Source organism: Olea europaea, chromosome 11 (assembly GCF_002742605.1).
Source record: "Olea europaea var. sylvestris chromosome 11, O_europaea_v1, whole genome shotgun sequence".
Lineage (NCBI taxonomy): Eukaryota > Viridiplantae > Streptophyta > Magnoliopsida > Lamiales > Oleaceae > Olea > Olea europaea.
Window position 1 is genome coordinate 26,101,658 of NC_036247.1, and position 25,204 is coordinate 26,126,861.

Consider the following 25,204-nt stretch of genomic DNA (forward strand, 5'->3'; position numbering starts at 1 on the left):
TAGAAAATGCTCAATATAATGGCCTGACTGACCAACATTCATGTAGAATACACTTTCCTGTATAATCTAATTTATAGTTTATAAGTAGTTAGTATACTGTTACTAAGGTCAACTATATTATATTGCCTGGCCCACACATCTTCAACAAACAAGACTACAACCAAAAACTGTAGACCAAGCTCTGAAGATTACAAAACAAAGAATATATTAGCATTTCAAACTGTCACTCCCTAGGCACCAGGTATCTTTCGTCTGGACAAAGAAAGACGTCTTCTCCTCAAATGATCCCAGTCCCCCACATCATCCTCATCCAATGCCTGTTGCTGGACAAGTATTCATGGGGAGTGCATAACTGAAAGGAGAAAGATGATAAATACTCCTAACAGAAAGAAGATATCAAAAGGCAGCGACAAGGGTCCATTAAATCAAAAGATAAAGAAACCATGGCATGACCAATGGAGTATGGTCAATTCATAAAGTAAAGATCGGGATGCATCACACCCTAACATGAAAGCAGAAAAAACTTTTCTTCACTCCAACAATGCCAGATTTCATCCCGTCTCATTCCCTTTGAAGATGGACATCAGAAATATTTTTCTCCAATTTAATGTTATACAGTCATTTGTTGTACAAACATTCAGTTTTGAAGTCAGAATAGTATAAAACCTAACAAATCGCGCACCTTTGATCTAAAATGGTTGCGGGAAATAGACGACCAAGGAAGAATTCCATTGACGATGTCAGAGTGGTAATGTTGCAGGTCATTGGCTTGAAGACATGAAACCAATACTTTCACAAAGCCCAAAACAGCCTGTTTAATTCAGATCCTCGGCATCATAAGCATAAAAAAATAATAATAATAATAATAATAAAATAAATGAAAATGAAAGAAAAATAACTTGAATTGAGGACAGGAAAAACTCACTTTTGTAACCTCAACAGATTTGTTATGTAACAACTCCATAACTGAGGGGACTATATCAGGCATCAAAAGACAGATGTTTGGGTCATTGTAAACAAATACTGAGAGTGCAGCCACCACTCCACTCTTTATATGGGGAGATGAACCAGAAAGATATCCCAGGATCTGGATATAGCAACATAATCATAACTTCAAGAGACATGATAATGACATTTAGAGAAAAATCGTACAAACGTTGTAAATGTGTTTCCATTATCCCGTGCTTCTCTTCTATCAAAGGGCCATCAGTGGGGAAAATCTTAATGTAGTTACACCCATGGAAGCTAAAGAACAAGATGGAGTTAAGACTTATGAGAGCCCATTATCTTACAAATATGCATATGACAGAGGGAAACTTTGCAGAAGTCATTAGTTCACAAGATTTAATAGTATTTTCATGAGGCCATAATGCTTAGACTGCATTATTGAAGTTTTACTCTGATCAGCAAATCAATTAAGTTTAGTCATCCATCAATCATGAACTTCCTCTTTTTATGTTAATCATTTTCTACTTCCATAACAGGAACATTTCCCTGCACTTTAGGGGCCAAAAATATACACTCAAAGGACATTTATCTTAAACTACAATCTGGTCAACTGGGCCCCGAGATAGATGAATGCATTTGTTCGTGTGCTTGTTTTGTTGTTAACGGGTGTGAACGAGTAAATTGATGACAAAGTTAGCTCCTCCAAAATTAAGATGTAAAATTATTGTTCATACTCGTAACTGAGTGTTTCCAACACCCAACGGTAATTAGTAACCACATCTATACTATTAAGACAGCAGAATTTTGCTGCACATAAATTCTCAGTGTAGCTGATCTTATCTAGATAATTATCACACTGCACAAATTTCCAATAAGCAACCAAATGATCTCCAGCTCTCCACGTTAAGTCATAATTGCCACGGCAATAAATTTATGACTTTATGGCACTTATTTCAAATAAAAAAATCCAAATAAAGAACATCTAACTTAGGATATTAGGATTAATTATCTGCAAGAAGATATAGATATGGATGGTTAATTTACTGATACAGAAGGACAGCATTGCACTTACCATGGAAATTATTTTATGATACGGTCCATCAGAAGTACCATTTGATGAGTTCCTCAATTCAGAATTTATCCCATTTAGAACATCATAAGATGCTTTCCTACCTTCTTCATCAGACTGAAGGTGAAAACATGCAAATTTGAGTATCACTAATTGACCTTTACTGTAATATGATAGAACAAAACAAAAATAGTGCAGACATCCAACAAAGTGCATAATATAATGTCTTTTGATGCACACAAAGCACATGGTTCAGGCAACTAGGGTTCAACTGCTATGTCTAATGTTCTCACAATTTATGTTAATAACAGTTCGCATGACAGAAAGATGAAAAGGTGGGTGTATTTAGACAGGTATTACTAAATCTGAATAACACCGTAAAATTGCCAAACAAACATAATCAAGACCACACACGACAGTGGAAAAAAAAGTGCATCTCAAATAGAAACTTGGCTAGTCAAATGTTCCGGACACTTTTATGAGATCATGCTGAAAAACATATTCGTAGAAATCTACAGGCTGTCAATTCAATTCTATTCTTCACACAGCGAACTTCCAACTTATAAGCTGGTGCTTCCATAACCCATTTAGGAAACATGAGGCTGGACAATAATGAAGAAAATGAAGGTTTGTCATATAACAATCGACAAAGAATAATAATTAACCTCACACAGTCTCAATGTCAAATCTCAGGAGTAGTTCTTACATCTTTCAATGCAAGTATGATTTCATTCAGAATAAGGAAAGCCTTTGTGTTGTCCTCATCCACATTGCTCTGCGTAATATGAAACGTATTTAGCTTCAAACAAGAGAATATTAGATGGAAAAAAGGCATTATTTACACATTTATAGAAATCACTTCCTCCTAACACTACTGCCGAGTTCAACAAGGAGTCAAGTATTTAACAACAGACTACAGACAAAGTTCATTTAGCATTTACATGTTTAAAAAATTCTGGACAATAGTCTTAATATTGATAAATGTCAAAAACAGTAGGCCTACCATTATTGCATGCATCAGCAAGGTCCGGAAGCAGGCAAAACGACTTTTAAGTAATTTAATATTACACTTCACGCCAATTAACAAATCCATTACTTCAACAAAATGCGAAGAGCAGAACCATGAATGTTTCTGCACAATAACAAAACCATAAATGAGAGAGAAGCATATAAGAAGTATGTTCTCTTCCAAAAAAGAGCAAATATACCTCTAATATTCTGCTCAGAGCTTGATATGCTTCAATATGGCCAACCTCACCAGTCGCCTGAAAACCAGAATTTCATATATATTGGTGACATACCAGCATTTCTTAATCATAAAGTGAATAGTGTGGAACAGCATACCTGTAAAGCACATCTAACAACAGAATAGATTAGCTTGACCAGATCTTCACCGGATCCATCAACAAAGCATGATGCAAGATCCAGAATCTGACACCTTCATGAAAGATAGACATGACAAATGTGATTATAAGATCAAAATATACATGTGACATAAAACTGGAAGGACAAAAAGTGACAGAACCATTTTATTCACCATTTTTTCGGATGAAATTTAACTCATACCTATTGGCATCTTTTTTTATTGAAGTTGCATCACTGTCTTCTACACCACCAGAGCCATTAGTCTCAGACTCCAGTTTTCCACGTTCACAGATATCTTCTATGAGATGAAATTTCTCAAGTGAAGCAATAAAGATCTGTGTTGTTACTGAAGAGTCAGTTATGGATGCAAAGCATCCAATGGCGCCCTGAAAGTTGCGAAAAGGATCATTTTTTTTAATGCCAACACTCTGTGTCCTTCAGATACTACTGATAAAATATAAACTTAACGTGCTTGAAACTGACATCAAACAGAAGGTTCTCAAAATAAAAACCTAAATCAAGAGTTGAAATTATTTCAAAGAAGCAAGGAAGAAAGATGTGATTAAATACATAGTAAAAATGAAGGTTAAAGAGATCAACTAATGTTGCTGTATAAAGAAGACAACAGGGCGACTGTGCAGTATGAATAAGTACAGAAATGGAATGCAACAGCTTTCTCCTTAAGACAAATAAACAAATCGTGAAAGACCTTTAGATGTCTGTGCTTGTCTGGAGGTGTCTCGAACAAGACATTAGTTAGAGCCTGAAGCAATTCTTTGGAGCACGAAGCCAAAGCCTTTATATTTCTACTTGCTGTCTTTTTTGAGTAAAAATGTCTACTTTTAAGATCCACGGCAGTATTTTCTGCGAGTCCTGTGTTTTGAACTTTTGTCCGCCCTTCAGAACCGTGATAAGACGTAAGTGCACTCTTATTTTGATTGATTAGTTCCTAAATAAGGAGACAGAACATTGAGTAAGATTAACAGGTAAATCAGCTGAGAACGAACATCAGGCAAGCAACAAGACATGGAAAATAAACATCAAGTTTGAATTTTAATCCTACCTGCAAACTAATGGCAATATTTTCAAGCATGGAGGAGTCCTTGAGAAAAGGAATCAGAAGTTTAGCCAAAGCTCCAAAGTTCTGACTAGTATCACTTGGTTTGCAACAGAAGGCAGGCAACAATTCCCAACATCCACGGGCATAAGCCTGCAGATCTTGGCCAATTACTGCCTTTTTAACTGGAAAGGAGCACAAATTTAAATTCCAGATACAGTAGAAATCTGAGTACCACAAATCTTAAGCATGCACTAAGGCAAAATACACAAACAAGAGAATGAATTATAATTCAAGTATTATTAACATATCTACAATGATTCCTGATTGACATCACACAATTTTAAATAAACAATCTGTGGAATATTTAGATATATAGGCAAATGTAATCAGTACGTCATCAGAACATTTCTCAGTGTGTACTTCACAATAGTAGACTGGAAGCTGCTAAATAAAAACATTTCCATATTAAAGAGCATATTTTCCAATATAAAGAACATCTTTACGAAATTTCAAAAATAAAGTGTGTGTTCTTTTATACAAGTCCAACCACACACTATATTTATTTTTTATATTTCAAAAATTTTGACATAGTGAATGAAATTATTGAAAGTTTTACATTGAGAGTTTGGCTCTCTACATTTGGAGAATCAAGTTCACTTTTTGTTTTAATTTTCAGATATAAAGAGTTTGTTGGACTCCTCGAAATGAGGATTCACTCTATGGAGATGCTCTAAGGATTTTACATTTATCAGAACTGGGGCACTAAGGTCAAAGGTGTACAATTTTCCAAATCAAAAGCTCTTATTAAGCAGGAAAATAAAAATTACATTTCGCCTGCTTCTAATAGTGACTATACCTAACAATATCTAGTATTTGGAAGATTGCAATCTGTCAAGGATTCTCAGTTATTGCTAGTGATAGACCAGAATTTTCAGGCAGAACATCATTTCTATTAATCAATTTCAATTTTTCATAATGAAATAAGCAAATAGATTTTAGTGTAATTACATGATTATGGAAATAAAATGGAGGCAGGATAGAATGAAAACAGTAGAAAGGATAAAAAATGAACAAAATAAAAATTGACAACTATCATATGCAATATAAGGTCCTTCACTCATAAAGATGTATGGAAGCTTTCTTTACCTTATTATATATGGTGCCAGGCATTTGTTCAATCATATTAAGAACATAAATTTTTTGGAAGATATATTACTCCCTCCTAGCATTATTGCAATTTTCCTTTTTATTAAACCATTCTGAGCAAGTGTGGTCATATAGTATTAGTTGCTTTGGTGATGTAAGAATGAACCGAATGGAAGCCTAGATGACTCAATCAAAGTTCATTAACTAAATGAAATTGATGACCAGAAAATTTGGGGGAAATCATAGAGTAATTTTTTTAGCAGATACCTTTACATGATGCCTTCTGGAAGGATTCAGCCAGAGGTATAATATGGGACATGAAGAACCCCAGGGAGGACCCGACAATATTTTTCTTCAAAATAGGTATCAACCAAGCATTTGAACAAGAAAGATCCTTTGCACCGAGGGAGATAGGAAGCAACCCAAGAAATTTCTCTGGCCCCATAGCAACAATTGCAGATCCAATGCAATCTTGAAGCTGTAATAACAAGAAGATGAGAACCGTTGAGTCTCAATGAAACCAGCTGGTGAAGTTCGGTTTTTTTTTCCATGGCATAAACGTGCAGTATATTCACAATGAAGATTAATTACAAGAACGATAAGTCTCATGCATTCCAGAAGGCCCAAAGTGAAAGATCAAGAGTGGATCTATTCAAAAGGCATGTTATTCATTTTCTCTTTTACACTCCACAAGAAAATTATATGACAACACGCACATAAATCGAGATTCACAAGTACAAGTTAAAAGTGTAGAATGGATCGCACGGCATAAACGTGCAGTATATTCACAATGAAGATTAATTACAAGAACGATAAGTCTCATGCATTCCAGAAGGCCCAAAGTGAAAGATCAAGAGTGGATCTATTCAAAAGGCATGTTATTCATTTTCTCTTTTACACTCCACAAGAAAATTATATGACAACACGCACATAAATCGAGATTCACAAGTACAAGTTAAAAGTGTAGAATGGATCGCAATTGACTAGCTGCAAGTGATTCAAAAAACAAAGGATAGTCACACACACACAGAGAAAGAGAGAGAGAGAGAGAGAGCTTCCATGAATACTCACATGTTCTATATCTAATGCACTTCCAGATGCAACATTCATCAAGTCAGCAAGTTTAAGAACTATATCCTTCATAAACATGTCCGAGATCTCACCTAAAATCACATAGGCAAATGGTTGAAACAAGTCTATAAACAATGATAAGTATTCTAAAACACAATAATCCCACTATCTTGAAAAGACATGTTACCACTTACCAATTAGTGTAGGGTAATGGGAAAATAATGCAGAGAAAAATGGAACTATACAAGGATTCTCAGTTCAGAAGAACTTATAGTCCATAAAGAAACTATGATTGATTGCATGAGGATCGCCTAATGCACATGTTACAAGTAACCAGTGTCAATGATTACCATAGAACCTTGTCCTTCTTGGGCAGACAGATAACAAAGCCTTGTCTATTTCTAATCACTGAAGCTTTCAAACATATCAATGATTAACACAATCAACTTGCATGCTAGAAGCTTAGTAAAAATGGCATAAAGGTAAACCCAACTGCAGGTAACGGGTCACTACAAGACTTGACTTTACATCCTGAAGAAAATAAGAATTTCCCTTTTTTTCTTCATAATAAGTGAGACAGATAAATTTAACTCATTTGTTTAGGATGCTAACAAATTTTTCGAGGTTAGAATTTTTATGTGTGATGTACGACTAAATAGAGAACACATTTTCTACCAGAATAACACATACATATGCCTCTCAACACTGTAGCCAAATCGGGTATTAAAGTATTAGCTATCTTCAGATTCAATGCACAATAAGTGGTTAAAATATCATTTTCAGTCACAACTATGTAAAGAAATTCTGTATTAATTGATAATACACTGCCTATGTATTATCCATGATTAATAAAATATTCGATTACCTATCAAAAAAAAAGCTATGTAAAGAAATTCCTTGGAAAAATTACCCAGAATTCACTCGAAGGTTAAATTTACAGGAGTCTTAAGGAAAACCTTAAGTGCACTCACCAAGTTTGAGGAACAAAAAGGATATTGCTGCCAAAAAGTGCTCATTTGGAATACGAGAGGAAGTATTTAGTGTATTATGGAAGACTGCACATGTAGTTTTTATAGCCTCAAATTCATCACTGTGAATTACTTCATCTTCTATCCCCTGGTTTTGGATGGTTGAGAAGAGTTTGCCATCAATAAGGCAGTTAATCAGTTCTTTGAATATATTGGAAGCCTTTAAAGCAGTATCAGCCTCAGAAGACAGAAAACCTGACATTAGACGTGCTTAGTTAGTAATGAAAATGTGGCTGAAGAAATACATCAAGCTACCTAAGATATGAAAATTGAAGAGCTTGTCATCACCCCCCAGGCCTAAACAAATACCCAGATAGCGAGAGAGATGAGCAAATACCTGAAATGGATTCAGTTACCATAGGTAGATAAACAGTCCATTCTTTTATATCACCATCATGAAGTTTGCACAAAGCAGTTTTGACCAAAGTTGCGGCAAACAATGAAGTGTCAGCTGGGTTCTTGTCTTGCAGAGATATGTAGGATACAAGCAAATTAATGATATTTTCAGCACAAGGAACTATAACCTCAGTTCCTGAAGTTTCAAATATCACAGAAATAAGATCAAAGATGTGTCTTGTCACTGCTGAAAATTGAGAGCTCAGAGTCTTCGATAATTTTGAAAGAACTTTGCTGCGCATCTTGACAGAGAGATATGGAACCACGTGTTTTATCATATTCAGCAAATGAAGAACTTCTTGACATTCAGGCCTTGACATGGTATCATCTTTAGATCCATCTACACTCTTTGCTACAGTCATTTTGATGGCCAGAGTCATGTGCTCATCAAGCAGTGAGTAAACTGATTTACTTGCCTTCTTGATTGCAGCAGACGATTCAAATGATTTGAAAACCGTCAAAACACAATCTTGAGCACATTTCCTCACCTGAAATTATAAAAATTTACACAAACAGATAACTATTAGGGAACCTAATCACGAGTTAGTTTCAACCATGATTCCAGCAGATTTTATAAAAGAACCTTGAAAACCAAAAAAAGGACAAGCAGTGTCGTTTTAGTCAAGTGATTCCACTTACTGTTATCCAATAATTTCAGAATGACATTTGAAAAGATATTAAATTTCCTATGAAATTGGCTTGCAATGCTACTTGAAGTAAGTAATAAAGAAACCACAAAATTATAACATCACCAGATAAGATATCCATCAATACTAATCCATAAAGGCATAAACCTTGATTCATTCAAAGCCTTTATTGAAATGTGTATCTACGTTGACCAATATGTAGAAATACGAAATTGCATATACTTTCGTAAGTAAGTATAATTAGGAAAACCTTCGGGCGCTTGTCAAGAGAAAATTTCAGGAGCCAGTCTAATCCGAGCTTCACTGAGTTCCAATCATTTGAATCGCAAAATTCGGCAACCAATACACCCACACATTTCACCACTGCCCTGACACTTGAAGTCCCCAAACTGCCGCTACTCCCCTCCACTATTTCGATCAAAAACCCAACAGCCTCTGCCGCTTTCTCCTGCTTAATCTCGGCTTTATGAACAAGAGGAAGCACAATGGATAAGAAAGAGGTTACGGCAGCAAAAGCAGTGGAGTCTAGGGACTTAGAATTGGAGAGAGAAGTAATTGTTGCCGCGAAGTAGGAGACTGGGGTGAGGGGGAGGTCAGAAGCTTGAATGATGGATCGGGTGGCGGCAGCGGTGGCGCATAGATGGCGGTGTTGCTGTGCGGAGGAGTGGGCGTACCGGTCTAGGAGTTGTTGGCATATGTCCGAGTTACCGGTAAAGGATGTAGTTGGTTCTGCAAGGTCTTGATGGTCTTCGTCCATTGAAGAGATGATGCTAGCGGCGGAGGGGTTTTACTGCGCGATTACAGACGGCGGTGCTCTGGTGGCGGAAAAAAAATTAATTTAACTGAAGGGTTTATGAGGGGGTTGGCAGCTTGGTATATGCAGCGTAGGGTTTCGTATTACCTGAAGACCATAGCATTAAGACATTGTACGTAGCCGGTAGCATCTGTTAATAGTACAACTGTAATTTAACGGGTCAGCAAATATTTTAGATTTTGGGAAGCCCAGTGGAAATTACACCAAATCATGCTTTGAGTATTAAACATTCTAAAACCTTGGAAGTTTGATATTTCAAAAATCAGAATTTTTTTATATTAATTATTTAATTTATAAACCACTCCTAACCCACCTCCACCCCAATAATTTTCCCCAAACCCGTTCCCTCTCTACATCTCCTCTCTCTCATCACTCACTCTTCTTTCGCCGCCACATGACTGTCACGACTATTGCCACCGCCACCACAATCTAAAGCGGTGATTCCTCCAACCTACTTTCCGATCTCTCTCTTTGTCGCCGCATCTCCCGCGATTCAACAACCATCGTTTGAATCACATAACAATGATGCTAGAGCAACAGCGCAGCGACGATGCCGACGCAAGCCACCGCTCATAGTCGCTGCGAGCAAATTTGTGAGATCTACCAAGTCCTTGAAGAAGTGGTGGTTAAAAGTGACTTCCCGTTCCGGTGGTTTTAGACCGTGGTGGTTTTGTGACTACTAGATCTTTGAAGGAGTCGTGGTTAAAAGAAGTGGTGGTGGTGGTCACGATGGGGTGGAGACGACGACTACGGTGAGGTGGTGTGATGGTGGCGATTGTGGGATGCTAACAGTTTTGGAGGTTGTAGGTTGCAATTGTGGTGTGGTCGTTGCAAGTTGTTGTTGCGATTGTGGTGTGGCGATTGCAGGTTATTTTTTCTTCTTCATCGATGTGACGATCTGAGTGGTGGTTGTTGTAATGGTTTTTATGGTGTTGGTGGTTGTGGTGATGGTGGTGGTTTAATTGTGGTGTTTTGATCTGGCCATCGGAAGACATGACACATGGGCAATTTTGGGATATTCTTGGTGGTTTGGAAATAGAGGTGATAATGGTATGGCAGTTGCAGTGGCAATGGCAATGGTGGTGAAAGTGTTGGCAAAGGCGACAACGATGGCGTGGAGGTTGCAGGTTGCGATTATGGTGACGATGTAGTATGAAAGTGTTTGTGACCACTACTTGGGGGTTCGTCACAAACTGTTGGTAATGGTGGTGGTTTTGGCGACAATGGTAGTGATGGTGCTACTGGAGATAGTAATGAAATAGTGATCACAAATTATTCGGTTGACTTTTAACCATTAAATGATTAATCTATAACCAATAAAAAATATAAATTGTGATCAAGAAATAGTGTGTAACCTAAAAATGTTAATCTGTGACCGATAATTTAATAATTTGTTACTGTACAATAAGTTATAACTTATAATATTTGTAATTTATGACCAATAAATAAATCGTGACTTATAAATTTTTAATTTGTGATCGATGAACAAATTGTGCCTATAAAATTTTTGAATTATGACCATAAAATAATTTGTAATATAAAATTTATGATTTGTGATCAAAATGTACAGATCTGTGACTTAACTATATGTAATTAATAAAATAATTAATTAATTAAATTATAAATAAATTTCAATAAAATCTGATTTTTGAAATTTGAAACTTGTTTTCTTGATTTTGAAATGTGTGATAAGCCCCTATTTGGCCCCCATTAAATTTCATTCCATTATATTTCATTTTTCTCTATTTTATTTTCAACCACACAATCTTCTATAAAATAATATTACATGTAAATCGAAAATTCTTCGTTCTTTTTTCAACCACTCATTTAAAAAAAAATATTATTTCACTCATTTTCATTTCCAAAAAAAGGGGCTTAAATTTTTACTTATGAAATTTTCCCTAGAAACAATCAGTGTCCAATTCATAGTGCCACAGGGCTTTAGGTCCACTATTAGACCTGCCTACTAACACTGGCCGAAGCTCAATTAGTAGACACTTTGATTTCAATTTGAGCTCTATTTTTTTTGAAATTCATTTTCAATAAAATAATTTTTCACATAAATTCAAAAAATTTCTATACTTTATACCATATATTTTTTAAAAAATTTCACTTTACTAAATCTACTTTCCTAAAAATGGACTCAAACATAATATTCACAAATGTGAAAAGAAAATTACACTTGGTTACAAAAGAAGGGCACGCACTCTATAAGAATTAGGGTATAACTCAAATTTTATTTGGAAAACTATTTTGGAAATTCTAGTTGAAATCTACTTGGAAATTCTAGTTGGAATTCAATTTGGGAGTTTGTGATTTGTGTTAGACTTGAAGCAGATTTGAAAAAGTCCGAGTTGCAATAAGTGAGGAAGAAATCATGCAAGGAGACGAAAATGGCGAATTGACACTTGCTACAAGCCTTAATCCCGCTCGAGCACTCAGAAAAGGAGTTTCAATGCTCACTTTCCACGAGGAGCCACTCGAGTGATTGGCCACTGCTCAACTGCCGTGAGACTATCGTTCGAGCTCCAATCTTACCCAAATTTGAATAGTTCTCGATTTTGTCATATTTTTTTATTCAATTTTATCCCAAACACTCCATTATTGTATAAGCTTGTTATAGTTCAACTCTATCAAATTTTAGGCTTTTCTTTGCATTGTAAATACGAGAAGTAAACCACTGAAAAAATCAATTCTTCATTCTATAAAATAATTTGAAATCCTCCATTATTGATATTACTAAATTCTCCTCTCCTACCGGTGTATTTTTTTCCACATAAAGTTGTATTCTTGTTTTATCTTCATATTGCCATATTATTCTCGTTCCTTTATTTAACTAACACGCTCTATATTCAGAACATATATTTAACTGTTAGCTATTTCAGCTATTTCATTATTACTGTATCATTCTAAAATTTATCAAACCAAACTTTGCTTAGGCTTCATGAAACTTTAATTAACTTTGGTATATAGTACGGAAAAAATCGTATTTATCTCATTACAAAATAATATTTTAAAAAATGCTACATTATGTATTAATGATTAATGGTACTGTATGGAATGTGAATTATTTTATTAAGAGCTTGTTTGGGCCCGATTTTTTCACCCAAAAAATTGATTTTTTTGACCGTTATTTCACTATTTCAGCCGTCATATTTGACTTCTTCTCTCACAGATAGATCACACTTTTCTCCTAACGGTCAAAAAATCAATTCTTAAAATCACTCCCAAACAGGCGTTAAATACTATATTTGAAAAATAGAGGTCAACTCATGAAAAAAAAAAAAATTCATCCAAATTTCCATTTTGTGTTGTTTGATTGTCATTTTTTCCATAGGAAACATTTTCCTACTTTTGTCATGTGATCATATTTTCCTCAAAATCAAGGAAAATATTTTCTTTAGGGGGAAGTAAAATTTTATTTTATATGGGATTTGTTTTCTCTTTTTCTCTCTTATCTACCCATCAATACAAACAGACAAGTATAATTTTTTAGGTCGAAAATTAAATCAATCAAGTACATTTAATTGACAATTTCAATACAAATAACTTCTGGGCAATTGAATTGCCTAAAATTTATTTTCTTTGCATGCAAATTATATGCTTGCAATCAAACGCACCCTAGTTGAAATTTTTTGAATAATGCAATCATTATGCTTTTAATGTATTATCTCTTTCAAATCGATAAAAAAATTCAAAACCCATAAGTGGAAAAACACTACGAAAAACTTCTGTGGCAAAATTCTTATCTGGTTTATTTCTTATACGTCAGTTTCTCAATAATCAAAATTCAATTTCAATACTGTAATATGTAAGGGAATGATGTAAAACCTATTAGATGTTCTATTTAGATGTAATTTACTTCACTATGGATGTCTTCAAGATTTGTAATTCCAGTAAATATTCTGTGTGTTAGTCTCATGAGCAAAATATGGTGGCATGAGTATACTTGAAAATCGGATTACATATATTAAGTGGGATGTGTATGATTTTGGGCAATCTCAACTTTAGGAAGAAAAATTAGTATTGACATCATTTCAGCTTCTAATTTTTTAGTTTGGAGTTATTCTAATTGAACTTGTATTGACATCAATGGGCACTCACATTTTGAATGAAGTTGTGATGTGTCTGTATATGTGATATATAAGGGCAGATCTAGCGCCTGACGAGCCCTAGCGACGTGGAAGAATTTTTTTTTTTTTTTTTTTTTTTTTTTTTTTTATACAAACATCCTTGGTAGATCAGTTGGTTGGCTCTTTCACTGTTAAATTGGAGGTTTCGAGTTCGAAACTCTTCAATAGTAATATGTTGTATAATTTTTGTATTTCAACAATTTTTACCAAAATAAGTGCAAAGAACGGGATTCAAACTTGTCACCCTTCCTTAAGCATATTGACAACTTTACTATTATGGTAATTATTAATTTCTAAGATTCAATAATATATGTTCAATTTTACCGGTTTTAATACAAATAGAAACATTTTAATCGGTGACTTGACCTTGTTCTTGATTTTTTCTCTAATCAATTGATTTGAGAGTTTGATCAATTAATGACGGATGAATTTGTAGAAAAATTAGCCTTAGTGTTATAAGGAATCTTTCAACAAAACTTATTTAATTAATAGAAGGTTCCACTTTTCGTTCTCGAAAAATCGATTGTGGAAAAGTGGGATCACACAAGCACATAAAATTGATATAAGCACATAAATAATTTCAATTTTGTTAATATAATAGTGCTTGTTTAATTAACTTTAATTGTAAGTTGAATATTGACATTTTGTTAATATATATTGCATGTTTGATTGAAAAATAAATTAGGACATTTTGCAGATTATGGAACGATTTTTTCATCCGAAATGAAAGTTCGTATATAGTTCCAATTCTAGTGGTGTATATCTTCTAGTTCTAGTTCTAGTCCGTATGATTGTTTGAATATTATTTAATTAAATATTAATGAACAAAACCACTATCATGGGCGTTGACTGTTGATAGTAAGCGTTCAATGTTCGTGGTTCGCGCTAGCTGAACTCGAACCCTGGATTAGTCCTTGGTAATATGTCTTGTGTACATTTGATGTGAACTCACATAACAATAGTAGCTACAGAACACACAAGAGATTAATTCGAACTCAAGAAAGCCCAGAAATCAATGTTTAGAAATTAACCAAAAAATATTGAATTAAGGAACTAACATAATCGCCGACAATATGTCAACCTTGTGATCACAAGATTCATTAATCTAACTCGAATTGTTTGAACGCTACAAGAAATATCTCTTGATAAGTTCGTGAAATTAGATCAATGAAGAAGAGAAATTAAAAGCAAAAATTGCTCACAAAATAATCTCTCTATTGATATGAAAGAAAGTTCTTTACAATGTAAAATAATGAGTCATATTTATAAGAAATCCATCAAACCCTAGTTGCAAAGAAATTAGAGTCTAAAGATTCCAAAAAATTATAATTTTAACAAAAATGGAAGATTACGCGAAATTGAAAAAAATCGTGTGCCGACTATGTTCTATGCAATCGCATGGTTCTATGGCGTGCGGTCGCATAGAACAAAGGTTCAGCCTCCATTTTGATTCGATAATAGAATATGTGACCGCATCCCTTGTTAAGCAATATTCAATATTTTTAGAAAACATGTAAGTAGCGTAATTTCCACTAGGGTACACTGTTGTATGATATGGTGGAAATAAAAATTGAAATCTTATAAAAAATAATTGTCGCGTTCCATCACGTGCTACTTATCAAATATGCATATTCAACTGGCTCATGGGTGCATAGTGCTCTCTTCGAGAATAATGTCGTCTGAAAATCGATTAATCAAGTAATAAAGTGGCTGTGAAGAGTCGGATTATTGATTTTACTAGCACCATCTATTTAGAGATTAATATAGCAACTTGTAACTCATATTTGAAAAATAAATAAATAAATAAACGTCCGTGACTATTTTTTTTTTTTTAAACTAAAGATGTGTTTGATTGCGTATGTATAGAAAGAAACTGTTTGAAAATTATATATTAAATATGATTTATTGCTTTAATTTCCAACTTAAAAAATGTTATACTTATCCATTTTTTATTGGTGAATAGATATGAGAGAAGAGGTAGATAAGAGAGAGAGAGGGTGTGAATTCCTGAAAAATAAAAATCTTACCCCTTTTAAGGAATTTCCTTTTTTTTTTTAAAGCAAAATATGTTTACACGACCAATTTCTAAAAAAATATTTTTCATGAAAATTTGTCAATAAAACACCCCAAAAACAGGAACTTGGGATGGAAAAAGACATTTTCCATAAAAAAAAATAAAAAATAAAAAATAAGCCAATCAAACATACCAAATATTTAACTAAGAAAAAAGCAATTAAATGATCTAATATGATGATTAAATTGCTGCAGCTCACGATTTCATCATAGTCATCGCCTTTCAGTCTTTCCTCTCAATTTTAATTCCTGTAGTTGTATTTTGTCGAATTCGCCATAAAAGTCTTATCTCTATAATTACTCACTTGTCGAATTTTATCATGTAGTCTAAATCTATAGCTCTCCTCTTGATTTATTACAATATGTAAATAATGAGTTAGTGATCAAGTAATTAAATCTAAAAAAATAAAATAATATATATATATATATATAAACTCTGCAAATCTTGAGAATTGAAATTATAGGTTCAAATCTAGATTGCATTGTTCGTCCCAACTAATGATTTAATTAGGAACAGAAGAAAAACACAGAAGGATTTTGGAATGAATGACTAGGTTTAAAGGAAAATAGAGAAAAAGATTATCTTCTTACACTAGAATTCCATCTTTTTGATGTCTAGTTCTTGAAATCCTTGCATTTCTCTTCTATGTTCTTGAGTATTATCATTTTTTATTCTATGTATTTTCTTTTATATGACCTAAAATAGTCTTTATTTAGTGCTCGAACGACCTTGAAAGTGATGCTCTCGGTAGGACCAGATTACCTCAGGATTGAAAGGTGTCAAAAAAATTTCAAATCTTGGCAAAACTCTTTTTTTTTTCCCCCGAGAGTGCTATATGTACAAATACAGACACTTTACATACCACTTTTGGCACTATTTTATTCCACATGGGACCCACTCTCATGTGAGACTTCTGTAAGGTTTCTGTAAAAAAAATTCTATACAGCTAAAATTATTGTTTTTTCCCTGACCACATTAAGCAAATTGCGACTAACGGCTGGCAAATAGATCATAAATGTGATGCATTTTGGTCCTTACTTCAAATTTTTGGTACAATTTTTATCCTTTTTTGTCCACAACTTCAATATTGATTTGACAAATTTCAAAACCATTTACGTTGATTTTGAACCTTCATAATCATAAAAATTATTATCCACCTCAACTTCAAAAAATGTACACATTGAGAGGGTGTTCTGTAGGAATTTTGAGAGTAGATTTTTTTTTACTTTTAAAGATAAAAGTGGGTTCTACCTGTAAGCGAATAATTCAAAAATAATGATTGAAATAATGAAATAACGATAAAAAAAATTAATTTTAATTGGCTTAAAATCTCCATCAAACACCCCCTGAATTAATAGTTATGTTATATGTACATAACTGTTTACAGAATGGTTTATATACATATTATGTAGTAGAATATAATTGGGTTAGAATTTCTCCAATTATATGAAAAAATTTTAATTTTTTCACTCTCTTTCTGACACCTAATCTGTATGTAAATCATTATATAACTCTACTGTGTACAAACATCATTATTCTTGAATTAATGCACCTTCCCCGTACTGGTACTAGTCTGCTTCTAAATACATATCCAAGTAGGGTATGTACTTGATCTTCATTGAAGGTTGTTATCGGAGAAATCAAGACTTGATTGATGTAATTTCAGATCAATGTCACTGCAATTGTTAGGTCAATTGCATATGATTGTGGGGTTTCCTTTTCAAAGCAATAAAAGCTAGTGACGAAAGTAGACAGTGTCCTCCTTCACAAAACATGCAAAATCAACATACTCAAATTAGTGATGTATATTGAAATATGCCGCGATAGACTTTGATATGTAATCAATGTTCGGATATTTTGCTCAATACCTGTTTGATAATCATTTTTTCTCATTCTTATTTTTTACTACACATTCTCTCAATAAAAATATTTTTCACGTAAACACAAAATTTTTTCTTACGTTTTAATCACACATCTTCTCAAAATTTACCATTGAAAAATCACTTTGTTTCAAAAAAAAAAAAAAAAATTTAAAAAAATCCATCAAACAGAGGCTTGGTAAAAACTCATCGATTTGGCTCAAGTCAAATCAAGTTTACGTGCTTTTATGTTTTGTACGTATTACATTTAGAGCATGTTTGGCACTGATCATGAAAATTGATTTTTTGATTATTAGAGAGAAATGTGAATTCCACTTTTGAGTAAGAAAGTAAAAAATGACGATTGGAATAGTAAAATAACGATCAAAAAATTATTTTTTATAATAAAAAATTGCTATCATACGAGAGTTTAAATGATACTACTCGAACGGAGCTCCGTAGACACCCCATCAAAAGGGGCTCCACTTGGCCCGTTCCAGTAGTATTAATTCATCACATTTGCCATGGCTTGCAGCATCTTTTTATTACTGACACGTTTCTTTTAATGTTATTTATCCCACCGACGAAACCATCGTCATTAAGGATTCATGACCACAGAGAGTTTATTGGAGCTGGGCATTAAACTCTTCGCCAACAGAATTCAAGTTCTATTTTTCATTAATTCATATTAATAATATTAATCTAAGTAGGTTACAATTATTTTATGTATTTCTTTTCTATTAAGGGAAGGAGCTATGGAACGAATGAAACTCGTTTGTTCTAATGCTATTTCAATTAAGTCACTCGACCCGCACTCCTAACTAGGGGATGACCGCATCCTCACGTGAGACGAGTGGATTCCGGGTGAATTAAAAAATCTCCACTCCATGTGTGTGTACGATCATCCTTGCATCAATCGAAATGCATAATTATTCATCTTAGGTACCTCAAGTCGTAATAGCCAAACATAAACTCTATGGCCTCGTTCACTGAAACAAGATTGTACTTAAAATGGGAAAAAAATGACAGGATGCAATTCCAGCATTCTGCATACCCTTCATTTCTGCCGACGCTCCAAAATTTGATGTAATTTATGTATCTATCAGTAACGCTTCAATTATAGAGTATTTAAAAATTCATGGAGATTATATTATATTAAACTTTAGCCCTATTTGTTTACCTTTAAAACTACTATTTATTAAAAAAATTATTATATTCATTTTCAGCCGTATATTTATGCAAAAAAATATTTTGTACGTAAATCGAATATATTTTTGTATTTTTTTTTTCTCAAAATAATGTCCATCATATGGGGGATTTGAGTTGTTAAAGGGGTAATGAGCACAAAAAATTTCTATGATCTGCCTTAATTGTCAAATCACTCTTTATCATTTTAATTTTGATATTTGGGTCCTCAAATTGACCAATTCTTTATGTTCAATGTCCTTTTTTTTATCATCCATTTCTTTCATTAAATAATCAGTACCCTAAAACTTTCAAGCAGATTCTAAAAGAAGACGTTGAAGCAACACCAAACCTAGTGACTTAAAAGAAGAAACGACCGATGAGGATCAGACTCGCCCTTGGACCACAGAGACTAAGGCAATGGCCTAGGGCCTCCAATTTTAAGAAGCCTCAACAAAAATAATAAATAAATAAATAAAATCATTTTAGCTAATGGAGCAATCGATGACTTGAAGAAGATTGAAAAAAAGGTCATTAGTAACATGTAAACACCATAAAAACACAATAAAAGTAAAAGAAGCTCGTTTGAGGGTCGTAGGAGTAGGACTTTGTGTTATTTCTTAAAAGTTGGGTCATTCCATCGAGTTGCATATTATGAAAAAAGAAGGGAATAAAAAACATTTTTTTTCACCATTTTCAAAGCATAAATGTTTGATTTTATATAGATCTTGATAGTTTTCAGCCAATAATGTATGACTATGTTGAAAAAAAACTCTTAAGCTACTTCTCGAAAATGAAAAATTAATACCTCAACTATTTTTTATTGTGCTTCATTCATTAATTTCAAATGGAATACCATTTCATCATTTTCCCTCATTATAGTAGCAAAAAAGTAATTGGATTGAGAAAATCAATTAAATAAAAAGTGTGGAAATGAAAAAAAAAAAAAAAAAAAAAAAGAAAGAATTTTACCTGATAAGGTAGGAAATGGAGAGTGAAACTTACTGAATAAAACAAATGTGTGTTTGGAGAAAGGTAAAGTAAATACCGCAGTGAATTTCTCACCTAATGAAGAATGGGAAAAAGTTTTTAGGGGTAAAAGATAAATGATAAAAAATTGTACTATTGATTCGTAATTTATTACCTATATACAATCTGGTCTGTAAATTTTCATTAGCCCTTTTTACGCTTTTACGCTTATAAAAAGATCTTTTTTAAGGGCCTCATAACAATTACTTGTTTAAGGCCTTAAAATTCTCAGGATCGGCCGTAGATGAGATTGGTTTCGGTGATAAATATGGGTTTTGAAATGAGGTTGAATTTAGATTTTAAGGCTTTCTTCAGTATATTTGATGGATGTGGAGGTGCACGAGCTGTAGAATTTGCAACAATAATTGTCGTGGCTATCGCTAAAGTGAGGGTAGTGGGGTTTGTTGCCTCCAATGGACTTCGGGGCAATAGATAGGTAGGTCTGTGTAGCAACGAAGGCAGAGCGGGAGGGAATTGGGAGGGGTGGGTTTTGAGAAAAAATTGATCCAAGAATTTTTATTTTGAAAATTTTCTTTTATTATTTCTATTTTTTACTTATTTGTTTTGCCTTCTATTTTTTGTAATCTAAATTTTAAGGGTAAGATTGACTTTTTCACGTCATCTAGATAGCACACACCTATTTAGCAAAAGAAATTGATGGCAATGACGAAAATGTAAAAATATTGATATGAATGTCAAAATGATAAAAGTGAAACGATATGGATAATTTGCACAGCATAAACAAACGATATGAAAGTTTTGTATCAATTACCGTGTTAAAAATGTAAGAAAGTACACATAGCTAGCTCAACTCATGGTGGGACTTGGGTTGGATTGCCATGGTAGTCAACTCATGTTGTGCTCACCTATAAAAGTTCGAAGCAAATAATTTTACTGAATGTACAGGAGTCTTGTCAAACAGAACCCCTACAGTCACTCGCAGAAAATGGGTCTCATGTAGGACCCGCCTATATAAAAAAAATACCCAAACCCCACTCATCCCACCTAGGTTGTGAGTGCCTGTAGCAAATCGTGCTATTAGGCAAGTAATAGAGAAAATTTGTTATGACCTACTATTTCAAAATTAAAGTCATTTGTCTGGTAAAGTAGTAGTAGAAAGTATTATGTAAAGAACATTAATCATAAATAAAGTAATGTCTAATGAGTGATGTAATTTATCCGGTGAATTTCTTCTCAATAATAAAGAAATAAAAAGCAGTAACGTTAAGGTCGGAACCTTTTCTTTTTACGAGCTTCCTTCCTTTTAAGAAAGTTCTCCACCTCCTCAACATAGATAAAACGACAGTTTCTTACCTCACAAGTCATTGATTAATCCCCCGTTATGTCCTCAACTCAAAGCTCTATACATGAAATAATAAAGTAAGTGATGTGTGTTGGGTAGAGAGAGAAAGAGAGGGTTCTAGAGAGAGATTGAAAAGTTAAGCCTCTCCCCTGTGGGAATGAGATTCACAGCAAAGGCTAAGAACGGTGAAGGGTGGGGAATGGGGTTCCTCTTGGTTTTATTTCCTGAAGAAGATCATCAAGAAACAAACAAGAAAAGGAACAGTTCAATAAACAATAATCTTTTCGCTTCTCCATCGTCTTCACATTCGTTCAAGCCCTTAAACACCCTCCTCAAACGCACCAATTCAGCTTACATACTACACAAAACACAGTCCACAATTTCTATATGTGCACTCCTATTATTCATTACTCTACTTCTCTTCACCGTCTCCACCTTGCCCTCCACCACCACCGCCGCCGCTAGAGCTCGCCGCCAGTACGGTTTTCCTAGAAGACAGCTTTCTTTAATGATGAACAATTCCTCTTCCACTTCGGATTTGTTATCAACAAATCAATTATCACATGCATTGCAAGGTATGGGCACTCTGTACAGAAGAGGCACAAGGGCCATGAGTGACCTCATTGTAGCACACGCAGTTGAGTCTCTCACTTCCCACGAATTGAAATTATTTCTCAGGCTCTTGTACAGATCCAGTCTCACCTCAAGATCAGACCTTGTACTGTTATTTCCATCAAAATCAAAATCACCTGATTTTGATAATGCAATTCTCCAAGAGGATGACTCGTTCCTGAAACTCGTCACTCAATATGCGAAAATGAATCGCTCGGCTCACTCGATGGCGAGTTTTGACGTGACCCAGTTCGTGAAAATGAGCAAGAAGGAGAGACAAAGTGGAGAGCCAATTTGGGGTCGAAGAATTCGAAGCAATTTTAGCGAGGAAGGAAAGACTGAGTCAACTCCTCCGAGTTATGGCTCAGTAGTGAGTTTTGACATGGAAGAGCTTGACCAGGAGAACTCACTGGCTGGGTTATTAGAACATGTTCCAATGAATTTGAGGAGATGGGCTTGCTATCCAATGTTGTTGGGTCGAGTTAGAAGAAATTTCAAACATATTGTGTTGGTGGATGTCAAGGAAATGTTATTAGTCGGAGATCCACTCGGCCGAGTCAGGAATCAGAGTCCCGAGTCAGTTCATTTATCCTCAATCACCCATTCCCATTCCACTAAACACGGCAAGAAGAAATCGGATAAAACCCAGTCGACTCGCCAGAAATCGTTCAACCCGGCAATTATAATGGGCGGTGCAAGAGGGGTTAGAAGATTATCAAATGCCATGTTTACAGAAATCGCTAGAGCAGCAATGCAGCACAAGAAGAAGAACTTGGTGACTGAGTTGGGACTCTTCAATCAACTGGTAGGAAATGAGTTCATATTAAAGAACGTGAAATTGATACCATCAGCCGAGCCAATCCCAGAACTGAGTTCACTCGGTGGGTCAAACTCGAAGTCAGATTCATCCTTGTCCATATCAAATTATAGTTTGATTAGAGCTGGCAATGGTAATTCGAATGTTAACGCTATATTAATGAAGCATATATGCTCGTCCACAATAGATTCCGAAGTTTATAGTGATTGCTAATAGTCAAAATAATAATATTTATTATTTCATAGAATCTGTTTATAGAACAGTTACTAATAAACAATTTTGATTATTTGGTGTTTATTTGTTCCTTAGCCTAATTTTGTTGGCTTTTTTGCTGGAAACAATTTAGAATTCAGAGGGTAGACAAAAATCGAATCTTAACGATTTGCTTTTGTATTATTGTTATATTTCTTATGTTAGTGTGTAACGGCTTGTTCGATAATAATTTTGAGGATTGATTTTTTGACCGTTGAAAAAAAAAGTGAGTTTTACCTGTGAGGGAAGAAGTTAAAAATGACGACTTAAATAGTGAAATAATTGTCAAAAAAATTTTGAAGTGAAAAATCAATACCAAATGTGCATTAAAAATTGTTCGATTTTGGTCATTTTTAATTGAAAAGAAAAAGAAGGAACAAATTCTCTTTCGTTTTTATTTTTATTTTTTTACAAGTTCAATTGAAGGTGCATTTAGTTGCGTGTGAGGGCCAACTGTCATCTTATATTGATGACAGCCAAATCTGGTTGGTGTGTTGCCGAAGAATTATCAAGTTGGGGGCTGACCAAACAGGGTAGGGGCCTGTCCAAGCAGTGTAACCCTAATTTGACATAGCAGTAATGATATACTTGTCAATTCGTTATGATTGGCAAACAATTACTATTCTTTTCCTGTCTTTCTTTTGGACATGTATAATTTACAATAACCAAAGTCAAAAGAGAGCGAAAAGGATTGCCTTGAATTCTCGTTGTTGGAAAGATAACTAGTTGCAATAATTGTAAAATAGTAAAATGTAAAAATAAAAATTATCTACTAATCGAATTTCGTAACATCACGATATTCCAAAATGAAATTGTCCGTCGAAATACTGTGACCTCTGTGGACAATTACTCCCACAATACAACGATTAAAAAACCACTTGTGCAGCAATCACGAATGATTTCTCAAAACTCTCAAGTGCACTCCAGAAAAATATGTAAAAACTCTAGTATAAAAATTTTAGAGTATGAAAAATTAAAATTTCATTTCCGGTGATTTCGTTTTTGATATATCTTCTGCCAACACGAGACGTGAGTTTATATATGCAGATTGATGTAATTGCTTCCACCATGATCCAAAAGGATTTGCTATTATATTGGGATGTGGATATTGGGTTCTGGAAGTGGGTTGTTAAAAACGATCATATTGAACTTGCTAGTTTGACAATAATTTCAAAATTTGTTAATAATAATAATAATAATTTATTTTAATTAAAGAAGTCTAACACCCAAGTCCCCAATCAAAGATTTTTATATTATCGCGTGAAATGTGACATGAACCCTCGACGTCCCACGCAAATTTCGCACTTTCCACCACTTCGGCACCTCATCTAAATTATTTATTTCTTTTACATATTATATTTATTGTAAAAATATCTAACATTGTGAACATTCAAAGTGCTGAACGATAATTGAAATGTGAAGAACTGCTCGTTATTCTCTCTTAACTTGAGAAAGAACGAAATATTTTTCGAAGTTATTATCTGTAACAATATTATTAAACTGTTAAGTTTAAAGCTTTTATTCAAGAGAGTACTAATGATTCAATGAGTATTATTTCCTGAATGCTTATGCTCTTGAACAATCTAATGATACGAAAATAATGATTTTTGCGTTCCCAGCAAAATGTTGGTTGTGACCAGCTTTAACCAATTGGTTAAACATGACTAGTAGTCTATTATGAAATTTTGAAGGCTAAATGTGTTGTACTTCACGAGTAGATTATTATGGATTTTTGAACAAATTTCGAGTGTATGAAAAATTAAGATCGAAGTGAGACGCTTAACACGTAAAAATGTTGAAAATTACAATTACCATCATGGAATATTTCTATTAATCCATGTGTCACAAGTGACAGAATATTATGGTAAAAGTCATCTATTTTTTTAATATTAATTATGAATTTTAAACTTGTTTTTTTTTTTTTCTTTCAAAAGTAGTGTCTCGTCAAATAGAGAAATTTTGATAATTGTGTCTTTTTTTAAGAATTATGTTTCCTAGGACACTTTCAACATCTTTGTATAGACCCAGTGTTCAACAATTTATAATTTACTTCATACATGCATTACCATATTATTGCGCGTTCACTTCAAAATATATTCTGTATTTATTTTGAGCTGGGATTCATACAAAAAGAACCAAACATTAGAGGTTCGTTTGTCTTCATAATTTGGGTGCTCATATCGTGGAACGTGATCGTTGCATCTTGGAGACTATTTTCAAATTATGGAAAACGTGTTTGGTTTGTCATTTTAAAAAATTGTTACTTATAACAGAAAACTAGAAAATGCGTTTGGTATAAATTTTTAAAAATTATTTTATGACAATTATTTAATTAAAATGATTATTTAGTAAAACATAATAATTTTTTGTTAATATATTACCAAATAATATATATT

The 25,204-nt window shown here is 33.8% G+C and overlaps 2 protein-coding genes across 2 annotated transcripts; one reads left to right on the plus strand and one right to left on the minus strand.

Annotated features, from left to right (window-relative positions):
• Positions 1–294: 294 nt before the first annotated feature.
• LOC111403875 (RRP12-like protein) lies at positions 295–9,653 on the minus strand. Its single transcript, XM_023032508.1, has 15 exons — positions 8,981–9,653; positions 8,025–8,571; positions 7,631–7,882; positions 6,660–6,751; positions 5,856–6,066; positions 4,446–4,624; positions 4,092–4,331; positions 3,584–3,768; positions 3,362–3,455; positions 3,226–3,282; positions 3,021–3,149; positions 2,724–2,792; positions 2,021–2,134; positions 926–1,087; positions 295–811 (listed from the first exon to the last, which is right to left on the minus strand). Exons 1-15 carry the CDS (start codon positions 9,485–9,487, stop codon positions 650–652), a joined length of 3,000 nt encoding a protein of 999 aa, XP_022888276.1. The 5' UTR covers positions 9,488–9,653; the 3' UTR covers positions 295–649.
• An 11,397-nt stretch (positions 9,654–21,050) lies between these two features.
• LOC111403877 lies at positions 21,051–22,853 on the plus strand. The gene has a single exon (XM_023032509.1). The coding sequence runs from the start codon at positions 21,285–21,287 to the stop codon at positions 22,767–22,769; it is 1,485 nt and encodes a 494-aa protein (XP_022888277.1). The 5' UTR covers positions 21,051–21,284; the 3' UTR covers positions 22,770–22,853.
• The last annotated feature ends 2,351 nt before the right edge of the window (positions 22,854–25,204 follow it).